We start from the raw sequence: 18,547 nt of genomic DNA on the forward strand, positions 1-18,547 counted from the left end.
GCAAAATTTTGCGGTTTTGGTCAAAAAAAAGTTTGGCGATGCATCGGTGGTCCAATTTCAGATACCTTGTGTGGTTTTGGTCTCTATGGTTGACATTTTTGTGTGATTTTGGTCCACCTGAAATGACGAATGCCTTTTATTAATTTTTTTCTAATTAATTTTAATTAAAAAAATATCACCCCTACTAACCCACCTACCCTCTTTCTTTCTTCCCCATCACTGATCAATGTCTATCTCTTTGTTTTTATTTTCGTCGGACACCACCACCTGATATGCCATGGAAAATCCAAAAAAAAACAGCTCCATTTTACCTCCGTCTTCCATCAGCATCTACGAGGCCGGAGAGGTTGTGGCTCAACAACCGGAGAATCGATCTAATTGTTGTTGCACACTACCTCCGCCAGATCCTGTTAAAACCCAAAAGTTTTGGACCTCCATTGTTGCCAGTCTTCACCTGTAGCCGTCGACCTCGTCGCCACTTTTCCCCTCCCTCTCTCTCACAGGTCTGCTCTGATCCGATCAAATCGGTTCATAACCCCACCGATGTCGTTTGTAGGAGGCTAGATGGGGTGTTGCTCTGTTGTGGTTTTCAGCTGAGGTGATGCTCGATGGTGGAAGGAGTGTTTTCGATGGAATGGTGGAGGTTTATGGTGGTGTGTGAGGCTTAACAGATGGCGATGGAGGCTATGAATGCGATGAAGGTTTTTGTTTCCATTGTCGTAATTCATTGGCATAAGGATCTCGTTTTTTGGTGTAGCAGGTTAGATGATTGATGGTGGTTTTAATGGTGGTGCGCTTCGACGATGATTACAGGTGGTACGATAGGTAGTTGTGTTGATTTTAATCGGGGGGAGGGGTTTGATTCCAACAAAACAGAAGGAGAGAGGACAATATGGATGGGGAATTTGAGATCTATGGCAGAGGTGGTGCTGGTGATTTGGGTGAACTCCGACGAGAATGTTGGCTGCCGAAGGTGGTTCAAAACAACGGTGATAGAGGGTGGAGTTGGAGATGAAGGGACCATTTTTACAACTAATTTATGTATTTTAGTAATTAAAAAATAAAAAATATAAATTATAAGGGCATAATCATCTTTTTAAGTGTATAGGGACCAAAATCAATAAAAAAGATACAATTTTGGACCACTGCTGCACCATCAAAACCTTTTGGACCGAAAATTAGAATTTTGGGGACCATTTTTGCAATTTTGTCAAAATAAAAATAAAATGGGGAGTAGTTAAACGGCCACAAATAACCAACCAATGACCAGTGTCCAAAATTAGGGACCAACAATAGCATCTTATCCTCTTCATCCGCACTCCCAACCCCTTCCCTCTACGGCGGCGCGTTTATGGAGGACCTCACCTCCAAACTCCATTACTGGCTAGTCGACCATCCAACCATCACCAACTTCCAGTGGAAACCCAACCAAACATGGGGCGCCTCCCCTCTCTTCCTCTCCATAACCCTCCTCACCTACCTCCTCCTCACTTTCACCCTCCACCATGCCCATCTCCCCACCCTCAATTCCACCTTCCTCCGCCTCATCTCCGCCCTCCACAACCTCATCCTCCTCATCCTCTCCCTCATTATGGCCGTCGGATGTTCCCTCTCTACCTACTCCCAGATGCCCAACCACCGGTGGATCTTCTGCTTCCCACCCAATTCAACCCTTCCACAAGGCCCTGTCTTCTTCTGGGCTCAGATCTTCTACTTCTCCAAACTTCTTGAATTCATCGACACACTCCTCATCATTCTCAGCGGCAGCAACCGACGGCTTTCCTTCCTCCACGTCTACCACCACACTGTGGTGGTCGTAATGTGCTATGTATGGCTCTCCACATCGCAGTCTCTGCTCCCGGTGGCGCTTGTTACCAACGCATCCGTCCACGTGCTAATGTACGCATACTACCTGCTGTGTGCACTTGGATGGCGTCCATGGTGGAAGGTTTTGGTCACCAACTGTCAGATTATCCAATTCGTCTTCAGCTTCATGGTATCCGGTCTGATGCTGTATTACCATAATACCGGGTCGGGTTGCTCCGGATTCTACGGTTGGTGCTTCAATGCCGTTTTCAACGCCTCCCTGTTAGCCCTTTTCATCAACTTCCATTTCAAGAATTACGCCAAGAGGAAGAAACCCCACGACAACACTAAAACCAAAAGCCTCTGATTTTCTTACCCATCACCATTGATGAACAATGTACGCTTGCTAATAACAAACCGTAATTGGTTTTTGGGTCTTCGTTATATTACAATTTTGAACGATTTTTGTTGTGATTTATGCACGAAAACATGAATGAATGTTTGATTATGCTAAAACACTACTATTTCAGTGTTTTAAAACACTCTGTACAAAGAACCCTTAAATGTTCAAATGGTTTAATCAGAGTAAAACAAGAAACAGAACCACACTTATTGTTTTTTCCGAGTTTTTTCTGAACTTAGCAAATTGTTTCTTTCCTTCTTTTCATCCTCCATGGCATGATCAGCAGCATCATTTTTGGACATGAATGGCAATACAGATACAGGGGTAGCAGGCACAGTGTCCCAACGTTCTTTCAACAACCTATTGAACCTCCTAACTGTTTCTTTCCTGAATTCAAGTTCTCTTGTGAAGAGATCAAATGTAAAAAACGCAAGAATATACTTGAAAGGGATGATGAGTAGAGTAGCAGACCCAAAAAACAGAACCACAGCAACTTCTGTTGTTATCTGAAACGTTTCTAAAAATGTCAGATGAGAAACATGATAATTGATATAATAAACAAAAATGTCGGTGTTAATTAATACCTTGGGTTGTCCTGCAAGAAGAATTGTACGGATTTTAAGAAGTGAAACATTTAGGGTTTGCATGAACTTTTCTACATCACGCATGGCTTCTTTCACAGCTATAATCTTCTCAATTGTATTAGATGGTGGTTGATCACATATGGTAACTTTCCCAAAATATCTTCCAAGGCGTCCTTGTTCCTTTAACCCCTTCACTACTAACATGCAACTTGCTAACACCATTAATGTTGTTGGGAACACATAACATAACAAATTTCTGAACCCAAAAACAAACATCATGAGCTTAATTTACATGAAATGTACATGAAGTGAGAAATTTTACCTGAAAATGAGTGTATATGTAAATGCAAGAAAAGAAGCAGTCAAATATGGTTCTTCCCATCGTCTAAGTTTCTCAAAGCTCTTAGCAGCCATAGTCAAAGGAAGCAAAAGCTCCTGAAAACAATACAAGATGAAGAAGTATAAAACTCGACCTTCTAGAAACTTCTCAAGCAAAAAGATAAAGTTTTTCATTTTTCAACCTTGAAAAGATCGATATTACTAGGAATCCCTTCAATCATGGCAGCATCAATGGTGGCTTGTGTGCTTTCAACCACTTGATATTTATCCCTACATGTAATCATCGCCTTTTCTACCAAATTTTTATCTTCAACAACATGACTTTTACTCAACACAAGTGCTTGTTTCACAGAAGCATTCTTCCAAAAAGCAATACTAACACTAGAATTCCATGATGGATGCTTCATCCACCTCCTTAAATACACACTTCCATCAATATCATACACATGATTACTATAAACTTCTGACACCTCACCAGGTGACATCATTCCTTGACCAGGTTTATTAGAGTCTGTTAATCTTGTGGTCAATGGTCCACCCCACAAGTTTACTGCTAAAGTTTGTAGGACAATTTCACCATAGGGTGCGTTTTGTAAATATGAGAATTGAACAAGTTTAGTAGGCTCATCCAAGAGCTTTTTAATGATTTGAAGAGCTTGAAGTCTTGCAATGCCATTAATGGCATAATCTGTTGCCCTTGTCTTACCCTTTTTAGCACCATATACATTGTGTAGTGCTTGATCTTTTTCTTTGGGTCCAAAATCTTGTACGAATTGGTGTACAGATATGACTTCTTTTATGAAAGCATGCCATACATCTCGCCTCATTTCACCTCCAAAATCAACAAATTCAAGTATCCATGATTTGGACCTGAGAAGATAGGAATACAATTAATCTTACATTGGTTTTTGATATATGTGCATATGACATTGTTGAAACTTACTTACTTTGGGCCAGAAGTAATGGAGACAGCTGAATCAAAAAGATTAGAACCAAATGGGCCCACCTTAGCTTTCTCTACCCTACAACCATGACATGTAAGATCCATTCTAATGGCATCACGTTTACCCCTCAAACCAATTTCCTGCAATGTGAGAGTGGAATAATCTTAGCTAACTGAGTTAAGTCATGTCCTCATTTAGTCAATTGAGTGAAAATTACATTATGGGAGCGGAATCTGTAGAGATAAAGAAGTGTACTTACTTCAAAGTAAAGTGCTTTATCAGTGAGAGTTAATTTTCCAGGCCATGCCATGTTATTCTCCCATTTAAGAACAGGTCTTTTACTTCCAGAACCAAGGCATAAAATTCTCTCATCACCAATATCAGGAATCTCCTCTAAAAGATATGATTTCCTTCTTTCATACACTCTGCAACATGGAGGAGGAAAACTGACATCACAGAATGAACGATATTGTATTCTAAAAGATTTTTGTATTTAAAAAGAAAAGGACAATATCATGTGATTATTAATGTGTATGATTTTAGAAGAAAATGCTCTCACTTGAGAAGTTCATTGACATATGTTGACCACACACGGAATGAGATGCCTTTTTGAGCACCAGAAAGAGCCTTGAAAAGGTTATGTGCTGTTGGCCAATCAGCTACCCCACAAACAGAAGGAGCAATGCGAACAAACGCCTCTTCTCCTACAAGCTTCCTCTTCAAGTTTCAAACAATAAAATTTTAATTTTAATTTGCAAATAAAAAGGGTTGTAAGTTTTAAACATATTATTAGGTGAAGAAAAAAGAACCTGAAATGGAACTTTATCGTCTTTGCTGTTTCTGTAAGGATGCTCCCATGCAAGCATGGTTGCAAATATCAGTCTTTGAAAAGCTGGCTCCTATCAATCAGAATCCATGATTAATTGGTTATAACAACACTAATCAGGATAAAAAAAAAAAAATAGTATCAAACATTTCTAAATTACAATTTAAAGTTGAAATCGAACCTTAAGGGAAGGATGAATTTCTGAAGTATCTCTGCACAAGAACTTAAAGCAGCAATACTCCACCAAATTACGGGCATTACTAGACACACTTTCACGCACAAGCTCTTTAAATGTCGTCTGCATTTTCTTCCCAGTTAATCCATTCATCCTGCGTTTTCAGTTTTGTCAACTTTCCAACAAATTCCATGTATGATTTATAAAATCACATTTACTTATAACAAATTCCATGAATTGTTTACCTGCTAAATTGTTCAATTGAAATAATAGCAACTATAGAAAGATCTCCCGATGGTGTTCTGCTGTCAATAGTGTGCTCTGTCATGAAGACTTCCTCCACGTCATCAGTCTCGTACGAATTATCGATTGGGGGTTTTTTATCTTGTGGAGAAGTTAATTCATTCAGAAAGTTCGTCGTCTTTGATACCCAAATGTTTATATGGTCTTGCATCAAATCTGTCACAAAATAAAACATGATTCAAGTTCTTCCCCACATCAAATACTGAAGTTCATAACTGTTCTCGAAGTTAGTCTGATCAAGCTCGCTTTTTTCGGTGACCCACTAGGAAATTTTTGACAAGAAGACAAACCCACAGTCAAGAAAAAAGAATTTTACCAAATGGATCAAGAATGAAGCAACTATAAAAACAAAATCAAACAAAAAGAAAGCGTACTCACTGCCATTTAAGTCGTTTAGCCTCGTCCTATAATCAGCCAAAGATTTACCCAGAATCTTGAACCCATTTTTGTTCTCTGACGACGACGACGAAGAAGATGATGATGAGGAGTTCTTGACACATGAAATAAATTTCGGGAAAGCTTGATGGGCGTGCTGCGAGGTTAATGGAAAGGATGGAGGAGCGTTTAGGAATTTCGAATGCATTTTCTTGGGAATAAAAAAAGAAAAAGAATCTACCAGTAGTTCTTAAGGTTCATTGATAGTAGCTTTGACTCCAGATGATTCTTTATAGAGAGGGAGACGTTGGTTTTAGCAAACGGGGATCTTGAAGACCAGGGTAGACTGGGTAGTGTGTGGGTGTATTTCTTTCTTGAGGTAATGACTTTTTTTTTTTGCTAAAGTGGGGTATACTATATCCGGTCGACTGTTGATTGCCCGATGGAAAAATGGGTCGGGTATGAATCCACGACATTTATGAGAAAGATTTTGTTGTTTGAAAGGATAGTAGTTTGCGGTTCGAACAAAAATAGAAAAAATGACATTTTGAATTTATATGTAGCTTATGTTTGAGTTTTTATATAAATAAAGATGTACATATAGTAGCATTTTTATAAACAGCACACTTTAAAATATTTTCTTGCTGGTTTAGAGGGTGTTTGGATAGGGAAAAAGTGGTTGTTTATTGCTTATTGTTTATTCTCACCACAATAAACTGAGTTGAAGTGTTTGGAGAGGAAGCTTAAAAAATCAGCTTATTGTGGTAAGAATAAGCTAAATAAGCTGATTTTAATAAGCAATTGGGGGGAGGGGGGAATGCTTATTGCTTATTGTGGTAGGAATAAACTAAATAAGCTAATCCAAACACTTTTTAAAAAACTGTTTATTTCCACCGCAATAAGTTAATAAGCAATAAGCTAATAAGCTAAAAACATATTTATCCAAACACCCCCTTAGAATAAAATTAATATAAGGTCTTCCGATATAGAGGAGATTTCTACGCGTGAAATCCGAGTTGGCGCACTTGAGGACGCGTGAACACCGCCCCAAGCCTAGTAGGCGTGTTGTGCCGTGAAGCTATTCACAAACGATCATGGAGGCTGTGATTGGTTGAAGGCTTGAAGCCATCTGTTTCTCCTCTACCTTCTTTTCATATTTCATCTCCACAATCGACTCTATTTTCTCCTCTCTTGTCTCTTTGATGTGAGAAGTGACCTTGTGTCCCAACACAATTCTTTCTTTTGTCATAAAATTACATTTTTTTCAATTCAAAACAAGGTTGTGTTGAACACACTTTTGTAACACAACATTCATATTTTTCAAACAACTCTCAAAAGTATCACCATGAACAGAAAAATCATTCATAAAAACTTCAACAAACTTTTCAACCATGTCCGAGAAAATAGACATCATGTACTTTTGGAATGTAGCTAGTGCATTACACAGTTCAAAGGGCATGTGTCTAAAAGCAAATGTATCAAATGACATGTGAAGGTAGTATTATGTTGATCTTCCGGTGCAATAAAAATCTAATTATATCCAGAGTAGCCATCTAAAAAGCAGTAAAAAGACTTCCTAGTAAGACGGTCCAACATCTGGTCAATGAACAGTAATGGGAAATAATCTTTTCTAGTGGTTGTATTTAATTTCCTATAATCAATGTAGATCCTCCAACCTGTTAGTAGCCTTTTGTGATCAATTCCCCACTCTCATTTTGTATTACCGCTGCTCCACCCTTCTTTGGAACACAATGCACTAGACTGATCCATTCGTTATCAACAATTGGGTAAATAATCCCAAAATCTAACCATTTGGTGATTTCCTTCTTAACAACATCTTTCATCAATAGATTCAATCTCCTTTGGTGCTCAACGTATGTTTTTGCTCCGTCCTCCAAATTTATCTTATGCATACACATAGATGGACTAATTCATTTTATATTTGCTAACGTCTATCCAATTGCCCTCCTCGTTATTCTTGAGAATCTCGATTAGTTCATTTTCTTGCATACTAGACAACAAATATGAGATAATTACAGGCAACATATTATCATCTCTCAAATATGCATACTTCACGTGTGCTGGAAGTTGCTTCAACTCCAAATCAGGTGCGTTCTCAACAGAGGGTAATGTCAGTGCAGTTACCCTATCTTTCAGGTAAAAGTCCTCTTTGATCCAACTCATATATTCTTTTGTTTTCCATTCTTCTATTTCCTCAAATTCATGAATCACTTTACTCAACTGCACCACTTTTTTCATTTACCAAGTTATTTATGACTCGGACAAATGAGCATTCTTCCATATCAAATGGTTGCTTGAGAGCCTTAAACATATTGAAAGTTATTTTCTCATCATTCACTGTAACACCCGTAGATCCGGGCTAGTCAATTTAGAGACAATAAGCATCAAAAATGAGTTTTTGATGGAAGATTATTTAGAGGGATTAATCTTTTCCAAGTGGCAGTATATGTTACAAGGGTTTTCTACATATAAAGAACGCCGAAATCTGAGTTATAACGAAGAAGTTATGGCCCGTCGAAGTTTCGCGGCAAAACCGGTACGGCACCAGGAGACGTAAATAGTGAATTTAAGATAGAGGACTTTTTGGCCATAGTAATCTAAACCAAAGTTGTAGTATACGTTAAACCGAGATCGTCCATAAAAAGAACGCCCAAATCTGACTTCGTATGAGGAAGTTATGAATTTTCTAAGATTTGGCATAGCAGTGCACGGCCCGAAACTCGAATTTTAGTTCGAGCGGTTTTTGGCCTATGCGACCTAAATGAGAGTTGAATATCTCATTAATAGGAACTCAACGATAAAAAGACAGACGAAAACGGAGTCCGTATGAAGGAGTTACGAATTCTCTACGGTCATTTAACAGTCTATTCTCCTCCTACTGTAAAATTTAAAATTGGTCGAGAATTAGCCAACGGAGTCTAAATGAAAGTTGTAGATCTTGTTTTTACCTACGCGTGGAAAAAAAGAACGTCGAAAACGGAGATCGTATGCAAAAGTTATGAATTTTTGAAAATCGGCTGATTTCCACCTTGTGTACGATGCCACGTGTCAGCACCAGGCTGTGCCTGGCTGTATCCAGCTGGCTCACGACGTGAGCATCTTAAAACTCACGACGTGAGTGACCCTCCAGCCTCCTATAAATAAGAAGTGAAGCCCTCTTCATTCCTCACACCTCCCATCACTTCCCTCTCTCTCTAGAACTTCTCTCTAGCCCCGAAACCCCCCGAAAAGCCTAGGGAACCTCCCTAGCACGAGGCAGAAGCCCCGGAGTGCCCGACGGCTCCAAGAAGAAGAGCCTTTCGGTTCGTAAACGTTGCTCCAGCGAAGCCCGGTTTTGATAAAAATCCGTTGTAAGTGAGCTACGCCTACCCTATCTTTAGTATAACTTATGTTTTAATATAGTAATGTTGTTATTAGGACCTTATAATAATTATTTGGGCTATTATTATGAGTTATATAAGTGTCGTTATAATATCTTTTAACCACTCGCGGTACGGGGAATCTGGTTTGGAGGGTCGCTTGGGTTGCTGGATTCAGAAGTGCAATATGCCGAAATGATCCTGCCCTCCGGTGTCTCATGTCTGGCCCCTGTCTGTACATAGTGGTTGAGAAATATTGTTTCGTACTTATATAATAGTAATAATAGCTAGACTAATAATGTAACATCCCCATTTTCACGGCCAGAAAAGACCGATTTTGTTTATGCTTTATAAAAATCAGAGTATCTCTTTTGATAAAAATGTTGCGGAATTTGTTTTCAGAAAAACATGATAAATACATTATCAAAGCATTTTCGAAGAAATGTATTTTTATTCATTTTTAAAAACATTTGGGATGTCATCGTAAATACAGAAACATAAGCATAAACAGAACTTACATTCATTTACACTAGTGATCTACATCTCTTTTAAATCTCTCAGTGTAAAGTAACTTCATATCGACACCTGTGATTCAAATAAACTGAGTGGGTCAGGTTGGGAAACCTGGTGAGTACATAGGGTTTTCAACCCACAATAATATAATTATTATGTTTAAACATCAAACAATCAACCCAATTACCCATCCCCATTATCTTCCTTACTCTTAAGGGTCTACCCTAAGAGTCATCTATTCGTTCATTCCGAAGTCCCTTGCCTCCAGGGTTATAAGACAGGCACTAAGTCCATAGCTGCCAATGCTCGTTCGTGAAGCACTAAATCCATAGCTGCTAAGGTTCATTCATCGGATATTAAATCCATAGCTACCAGTGCTCATCTAATAGGTACTAAGTCCATAGCTACCAACGTTTATCAGGTACTAAGTCCATAGCTACCAACGTTTATCAGGTACTAAGTCCATAACTACCAACGTTTATCCATCAGGTACTAAGTCGATAGCTACCAACGTTCATCTATCAGGTACTAAGTCCATAACTGCCGATATTATTTAGGCACTAAGACTATAGCTGCCAATGTTCATTCACATCATCTTTCATCCCTCATCATTCATCTACCCATGTTTCACCCAACATATTTGTAGATATAAAATACATATACAGTTTAAATCATATAAAACCTGTATAAAATCGTTTATCCAGCATAGATAGCAAGTATACAGATAATATGCACACACAACATGTAGTTTATATAAAATACTTCATATCTATGTGTAAGATGAAAGTAACTATGCACTCACCTGGAAGGTGGTGACTCTGCACTCGAACAGCGCTTCGTTACTTCTTAAAACAATTTCCCTCAACAAAACCTAGTATCAATACCACTAGGGTTTAGTCTAACGTTAACCGCGACTAATTAATAGCCTAGCTATTATTATTATTATATAAGCGTTAAATAACACTCAATATAATTCATAATAATAGCCAAAATAATTATTTTAAGGACCTAATAATATTACTATAATTATTTAAAAGCTATATTAAAAATTGCATAGGCGTAGCTCACTTACAACGGGTTTTATTAAAAACCGGGCTTTGCTCGGAGCAGCGTTTCCGAACCGAAAGACCCTTTTTCTCGGGACTCCGGGAGCCTCGGGGCTTCCTTTAGGTGCTAGGGATTTTTCCTAGGGCTTAGGGGTGGTTTGGGGAGCTAGAGGGAGAAAGAAACTAGAGAGAGAATGAGAATTGGTGTGAAAAATCCGGAAACCCTCGCCCCCTTTTATAGCCTGCGAGCCCTCTCGGAATGCTGGGCGTTCAGCAGCTACGCGGGGCGTAGCTTTGGATAAGACGGACAGATGGCGAAGCCTCGGTGGTGCGACGTGGACCTCCTCGGACCGCAGAATGAGTACGCGCAGCGTTCCCTTCGGACGCGAGGCGTTCCCCGGACGCGCTGCGTTCTTCTGGTACGCACTGCGCTTTGCGAGCCAGGTGTCCGAATCCGAAGGCTGAGCCGTGATCAGCAAGCGACGGCCCAGATGCTGCCACGTCATCAACTTCTCATCAGACTTCGCAATTTCGAGTGAAATCTTTAAAAATTCGTAACTTTCGCGTACGAGCTCCGTTTTTGACATTCTTTATATCCACGCGTAGGCGGGAACGTACTCTACAACTTTCGTTTAGACTTCGTCGGCTAATTTTGATTTATTTTAAATTTTATATTTTTAACAGGCTGGGACAGGATTGGTTCGTTAAAAATTCATAACTTCTTCATCTGACGTCCGTGTTCGTCTGTCTTTTTATCGGTACGCTACTATTAACGATATCTTCGATTCTCATTTAGGTTGTGTTGGCTAAAAACCACTCGATCTAATATTCGAACTTCGGGCTGTACACTGCTAAGCCGAAACTTCGAAAAATCATAACTTCCTCATACGAAGTCAGATTTGGGCGTTCTTTTTATGGAAGCTCTCGGTTTAACATTTTCTACGACTTTCGTTTAGATTGCTAAGGCTAAAAGTCGCTCTATCGTAAATTCACTATTTACATCTCCCGGTGTCGTGCCCGTTCCGTCGCGAAACTACGACGGGTCATAACTTCTTCGTTATAACTCGGATTTCGGCTACGTCTACCCTATCTTTAGTATAACTTATGTTTTAATATAGTAATGTTATTAGGACCTTATAATAATTATTTGGGCTATTATTATGAGTTATATAAGTGTCGTTATAATATCTTTTAACCACTCGCGGTACGGGGAATCTGGTTTGGAGGGCAGCTTGGGTTGCTGGATTCAGAAGTGCTATATGCCGAAATGATCCTGCCCTCCGGTGTTTCATGTCTGGCCCCTGTCTGTACATAGTGGTTGAGAAATATTGTTTCGTACTTATATAATAGTAATAATAGATAGACTAATAATTAGTCTCGGTGAATATTAGACTAAACTCTAGTGGTAATGATACTAGGTTTTGTCCGAGGGAAATTGTTTTGAGTAAACGAAGTGTTGTCCGAGTACCGAGTCACCACCTTATCAAGTGAGTGCATAGTTACTTTCATCTTACACATAGATATGAAGTATTTAATATAAACTATGTGCTATGTGTGCATATTGTCTGAATACTTGCTGTATATGCTGGATGAACAATTTTTATACATGTTTTAAATGATTTAAACTGTATATGTATTTTATATCTACAAAAATGTTTGGGTAAAACATGGGTAGATGAAATATGAGTTGGACGATAAGTTGAGAGGTAATATAGACCATGAGGTAAGTGTGAGAGGTGGACGATGTGATAAGCCTTTTTCCAAATGCTGGCCCGTCATCTAGCAGAGTATGGATGACAACCACGGACTATTCTAGACAGTCCAGTGGAACACTAGCAGGCTCGCAACCTGTAGGTGTTGTGAACGATGTGTTCACCGGTGTACTCTAAAAACCCATTGACATGTATTGCGAGTGGACTCTCGAAAATGATATTGTCAATAAACGAGATAACCATGGCAGATGAGCCAAAAGGACTCTACCGGCAGAAGCGCCTAATAGAAAACCTCATAACCTCGACAGATGCGCCTAAAGGACTATACCGGAAGATGCGCCCATAAAGAATGTCACAATTCTGGCAGATGCGTCTAAGTGATAATATTAGCAGTTGTGCTTGACAGATGTGTCATTAGCAACGATGGATTTTGTGCCTATTCCTTAGGATAATCATTAAGAATGAATCAACGAGGAATAGCTTATTCTTAGGGTAGATCCTTAAGAGTAAAGAAGATAATGAGGATGGGTAATTGGGTTGATTGTTTGATGTTTAAACATAATAATTATATTATTGTGGGTTGAAAACCCTATGTACTCACCAAGTTTCCCAACCTGACCCACTCAAGCTTATTTGTATCACATGTGTCGATATGAAGCTACTTTACACTGAGAGATTTAAAAGAGATGTAGATCACTAGTGTAAATGAATGTAAGTTCTGTTTATGCTTATGTTTCTGTATTGACGATGACATCCCAAAGTTTTGAAAATGAATAAAAATACATTTCTTCGGAAATGCTTTGATAACGTATTTATCATGTTTTTCTGGGAACAAATTCCGCAACATTTTTATTAAAAGAGGTACTCTGATTTTTATAAAGCATAAACATAATCGGTCTTTTCTGGCCGTGAAAATGGGGATGTCACAGTTGGTATCAGAGCATTAGTTTAAGCGAACTAGGAATAATGATTTATTTCTAGACTTAAACTTAGAATGTTAAGCGATGATCGTGAGGAGTGTGTCTAATATATTTTAGGAAGTACACCTGAATAGACACAAGCACTAGCTTAATTAGGGAAGATGCCTAAAATGCTTTTATGTGCTAAATGATTTGTGATGCTTTATGCTATTGTTTGATCGGATTTACAGTCTGTTGCCGACCGGATCTGGAAATTTTATGTGTTCAGATCTCTAAACGTTTAATTACGATATTAGAACTGGCATGTAACTTTTTGGAGTAATAAGGAGGACTACGCGTCTAAATCTTCCTCTATCTATATTCTCGTCTCGATACACCGAACGCATGCTTTGGTGTATAGAATGTCATGATAAGGACTCATAGCAGACTAAGAAAATGGAGGAAATGAGAAGGCTTACGATAGTGAATGATACCTATCGGAAGATATCGTAAGAGTGATATCTTGCCTTTAGAATGCGTCTAATAAATAATACGTCTAGTACGAGAGCAGTACACTTTTGATTAGCAGAAAGAAAGATTTTTGGTATAATCCATGAAGTTATCCCATCGTCTGAAGTTTCCATCACCAGCCAAGTTGAAGCAGAATTGTTGTTGAAGATATGCATGGAAGAAGTCCTAGTAGAGTCTAGGGAAATATTAATGATTATTTGGACACATTCGTATGTGTTAAATTTTTTGTGCTTTTAAGAGATAAGAACTTGGGGAACTGTGAGACAATACTTGGGACGAGTATGAGTAGGTGTGAATGGTAGTAGAGGCCTATACTACCGGAATCACAGGACTCGCACTTGGATCAGGGAAAGTCACAAGGTTACCAAGAAGCTAGTAATTGATTACGTTTTATTCAAGTATGTCGTTACCATCGTTTCGGTAATGACTAAGAAGATGGTTGATATTCCGACCGTAGTGGTCATATCAAATCGAGTCCGACTAAGATGAGTATGTTACATGGTACAGAGAACCAAGTTCGATGTAACATCCGGCTTAAGCCGGAAGATTGAAATGAAAGATAATCAAAGCGATCAGTAGAGGTATCGCGACAGTTGCTTGTAGCTAGAAATGCTACCTTTTAAGATGTGATCAGAACATGAAGGAAAGTATATTCCATTCCGGAATTTGACTCTAAGAGACCTAAGTCTAAGCGTTGCAACATACGATGAGAGGTCATTAGAACGTGACATATCGATCTATTGTAGTAATCAAATAAACTTATCTTAAGTTTGTTAAGAAGAAGAAGGAGTCTCTGATAAAGAGCGAGGTTGTGACATGAAGGTCATGATTGAAAGTCTAACGAGGCATAGAGAACGGGTGCAAGATCAAGCACCGCTTGCAGTCAAGAAGACCAGGAGTTAGATACGCATTCGAAACAACATAGAACTTACGGTTATTACCTAGGATGAAGAGATAACGTATGGAGTCATTATACAAGCCCTTTTTCGTTGATGATTCTGGGACGTAATCATCCTAAGGGGGAGATAATTGTAATGCTCATAGATCCGGGCTAGTCAATTTAGAGACAATAAGCATCAAAAATGAGTTTTTGATGGAAGATTATTTAGAAGGATTAATCTTTTCCAAGTGGCAGTATATGTTACAAAGGTTCTGTACATATAAAGAACGCCGAAATCCGAGTTATAACGAAGAAGTTATGGCTCGTCGAAGTTTCGCGGCAAAACTGGTACGACACCAGGAGACGTAAATAGTGAATTTAAGATAAATGACTTTTTGGCCTTAGTAATATAAACCAAAATTGTAGTATACGTTAAACCGAGATCGTCCATAAAAAGAACGCCCAAATCTGACTTTGTATGAGGAAGTTATGAATTTTCTAAGATTTGGCATAGCAGTGCACGACCCGAAACTCGAATTTTAGTTCGAGCGGTTTTTAGCCTACGCGACCTAAATGAGAGTTGAAGATCTCATTAATAGGAACTCAAAGATAAAAAGACAGACGAAAATGGAGTCCGTATGAAGGAGTTACGAATTCTTCGCGGTCATTTAACAGTCTATTCTCCTCCTACTGTTAAATTTAAGATTCGTCAAGAATTAGCCGACAGAGTCTAAATGAAAGTTGTAGATCTTGTTTTTACCTACGCGCGGAAAAAAAGAACGTCGAAAACGGAGCTCGTATGCGAAAGTTATGAATTTTTGAAAATCGGCTGATTTCCACCCTGTGTGCGATGCCACGTGTCAGCACCAGGCTGTGCCTGGTTGTATCCAGCTGGCTCACGACGTGAGCATCTTAAAACTCACAACATGAGTGACCCTCCAGCCTCCTATAAATAAGAAGTGAATCCCTCTTCATTCCTCACACCTCCCATCACTTCCCTCTCTCTCTAGCCCCGAAACCCCCCGAAAAGCCTAGGGAACCTCCCTAGCACGAGGCGGAAGCCGCGGAGTGCCCGACGGCTCCAAGAAGAAGAGCCTTTCGGTTTGGGAACGCTGCTCCAGCGAAACCCGGTTTTGATAAAAACCCGCTGTAAGTGAGCTACGTCTACCCTATCTTTAGTATAACTTATGTTTTAATATAGTAATGTTATTAGGACCTTATAATAATTATTTGGGCTATTATTATGAGTTATATAAGTGTCGTTATAATATCTTTTAACCACTCGCGGTACGGGGAATCTGGTTTGGAGGGCCGCTTGGGTTGCTGGATTCAGAAGTGCTATATGCCGAAATGATCATGCCCTCCGGTGTTTCATGTCTGGCCCCTGTCTGTACATAGTGGTTGAGAAATATTGTTTCGTACTTATATAATAGTAATAATAGATAGACTAATAATTAGTCTCGATGAATATTAGACTAAACTCTAGTGGTAATGATACTAGGTTTTGTCCGAGGGAAATTGTTTTGAGTAAACGAAGTGTTGTCCGAGTACCGAGTCACCACCTTATCAAGTGAGTGCATAGTTACTTTCATCTTACACATAGATATGAAGTATTTAATATAAATTATGTGCTATGTGTGCATATTGTCTGAATACTTGCTGTATATGCTGGATGAACAATTTTTATACATGTTTTAAATGATTTAAACTGTATATGTATTTTATATCTACAAAAATGTTGGGGTAAAACATGGGTAGATGAAATATGAGTTGGACGATAAGTTGAGAGGTAATATAGACCATGAGGTAAGGGTGAGAGGTGGACGATGTGATAAGCCTTTTTCCAAATGCTGGCCCGTCATCTAGCAGAGTATGGATGACAACCACGGACTATTCTAGACAGTCCAGTGGAACACTAGCAAGCTCGCAACCTGTAGGTGTTGTGAACGATGTGTTCACCGGTGTACTCTAAAACCCCATTGACATGTATTGCGAGTGGACTCTCGAAAATGATATTGTCAATAAACGAGATAACCCTGACAGATGCGCCAAAAGGACTCTACCGGCAGAAGCGCCTAATAGAGAACCTCATAACCCCGACAGATGCGCCTAAAGGACTATACTGGTAGATGTGCCCATAAAGAATGTCACAATTCTGGCAGATGCGCCTAAGTGGTAGTATTAGCAGTTGTGCTTGACAGATGTGTCATTAGCAACGATGGATTTCATGCCTATTCCTTAGGATAATCATTAGGAATGAATGAACGAGGAATAACTGATTCTTAGGGTAGATCCTTAAGAGTAACGAATATAATGGGGATGGGTAATTGGGTTGATTGTTTGATGTTTAAACATAATAATTATATTATTGTGGGTTGAAAACCCTATGTACTCACCAGGTTTCCCAACCTGACCCACTCAAGCTTATTTGTATCACATGTGTCGATATGAAGCTACTTTACACTGAGAGATTTAAAAGAGATGTAGATCACTAGTGTAAATGAATGTAAATTCTGTTTATGCTTATGTTTTTGTATTGACGATGACATCCCAAAGTTTTGAAAATGAATAAAAATACATTTCTTCGGAAATGCTTTGATAACGTATTTATCATGTTTTTCTGGGAACAAATTCTGCAACATTTTTATTAAAAGAGGTACTCTGGTTTTTATAAAGCATAAACATAATCGGTCTTTTCTGGCCGTGAAAATGGGGATGTCACATTCACTCTCAGCGTGACTTCTCCCTTTTTCACATAGATCAATGCTCTGGTAGTGTCCAAACATGGTCTTCCTAAAATAACTCCACATTCATCACCAGATTCATAATCTAAAATGATAAAATTCAAAGGGACAAAAAGATTGTCAACCTTGATAGCAATGTCCTCGATTTTACCTTCTGGATAGACCACCGGTCGATCTGCCAACTGGAGTGAAACTATGGTCGGTCTAACTTCTCCAACTTCTAATTGTTGAAAGAATGAAAAAGGCATCAAATTGATGCTTGCTCCTAATTCACACAAACCTATCATGTTTAAATTTCCAGTTCTACATGGTAGGCAGAAACTACCTGGATCATCTTTTTTTATAGGTAATTTATTTTGGATGATTGAAGTGCAACTTTTCGTCATGGCTACCGTTTCAAACTCTTCAAAGACTGTTTTCCTTGTGAGAACATCTTTCATGAACTTAGCGTATGTGGACATTTTCTTCAAGGCTTCGACAAAAGGAATGTTGATGTGTAATTGAGAAAGGATCTCAAGAAAGTTCTTGAATTGTATATCATCGGCCTTCAACTTACTTTGCCTTGGTGGAAAAGGAAAAGTTATTCGTGATGTTCTTATGTCAGTCTGAACATTATTCTCTTTAATTTTCTTTTGATTTTCATCATTATTCTCTTTCTGCCTAATTTTTTCATCGGCCATGTCTTCTGTCTTAATGAGCTATTTCTCTGTGTACTTCGGCTCAAAATCTTTCTCATTTGTAGTTTCCTTCTCCTCAACTATCGGATTCTCTTGTGACTTCTATGAGGTTGTCATTTTATGGTCTCTTTTCTCTTCTACTTCTTTTCCAGATCTCAATGTGATAACATTACATTGAGACTTGTCTTTACCATTTCCAAGATTTTGAGTATTACTTGGCAACTGGTTCCCTAGAGTTCAATGCTTGCGCTAATTTCCCTAACTATTTTTCTAAATTTCTCATGGCAACCGCTTGATTTCTCTTACGCTATTCCGTCTTTTTTATCTTGCTTGATCATGAACCCCATCATTGCTTTTTTGAAAGAAGTCATCTCTTTATCTGGTGCAGTTGTTAATTTTGAACCACTACT

At 38.8% G+C, this 18,547-nt stretch overlaps 3 protein-coding genes across 4 annotated transcripts; 1 reads left to right on the forward strand and 2 right to left on the reverse strand.

Moving 5' to 3' along the window:
* Positions 1 to 1,247: 1,247 nt before the first annotated feature.
* On the forward strand, positions 1,248 to 2,322 carry LOC145115122 (fatty acid elongase 3-like). The gene has a single exon (XM_079051299.1). The coding sequence runs from the start codon at positions 1,352 to 1,354 to the stop codon at positions 2,171 to 2,173; it is 822 nt and encodes a 273-aa protein (XP_078907425.1). The 5' UTR covers positions 1,248 to 1,351; the 3' UTR covers positions 2,174 to 2,322.
* LOC145115121 (uncharacterized) lies at positions 2,297 to 6,122 on the reverse strand. 2 transcript variants are annotated; one of them, XM_079051298.1, is made up of 12 exons: positions 5,997 to 6,122; positions 5,759 to 5,912; positions 5,323 to 5,642; positions 5,084 to 5,231; positions 4,886 to 4,975; positions 4,636 to 4,793; positions 4,336 to 4,501; positions 4,080 to 4,216; positions 3,315 to 4,002; positions 3,116 to 3,228; positions 2,794 to 3,049; positions 2,297 to 2,715 (listed from the first exon to the last, which is right to left on the reverse strand). In XM_079051298.1, exons 3-12 carry the CDS (start codon positions 5,553 to 5,555, stop codon positions 2,416 to 2,418), a joined length of 2,289 nt encoding a protein of 762 aa, XP_078907424.1. In that variant the 5' UTR covers positions 5,556 to 5,642; positions 5,759 to 5,912; positions 5,997 to 6,122; the 3' UTR covers positions 2,297 to 2,415. The 2 variants fall into 2 exon arrangements, with proteins under 2 accessions (XP_078907424.1, XP_078907422.1); XM_079051296.1 differs by having other exon boundaries at positions 5,323 to 5,536; positions 5,759 to 6,122.
* Positions 6,123 to 7,434: 1,312 nt separating this feature from the next.
* On the reverse strand, positions 7,435 to 18,140 carry LOC145113077 (uncharacterized). Its single transcript, XM_079049174.1, has 3 exons — positions 17,445 to 18,140; positions 7,793 to 7,996; positions 7,435 to 7,659 (listed from the first exon to the last, which is right to left on the reverse strand). Exons 1-3 carry the CDS (start codon positions 18,138 to 18,140, stop codon positions 7,435 to 7,437), a joined length of 1,125 nt encoding a protein of 374 aa, XP_078905300.1.
* Between the last annotated feature and the right edge of the window lie 407 nt (positions 18,141 to 18,547).

This window comes from Lactuca virosa, chromosome 5 (genome assembly GCF_052849685.1).
Source record: "Lactuca virosa cultivar CGN04683 chromosome 5, Lactuca_virosa_CGN04683_v6, whole genome shotgun sequence".
Classification (NCBI taxonomy): Eukaryota; Viridiplantae; Streptophyta; class Magnoliopsida; order Asterales; family Asteraceae; genus Lactuca; species Lactuca virosa.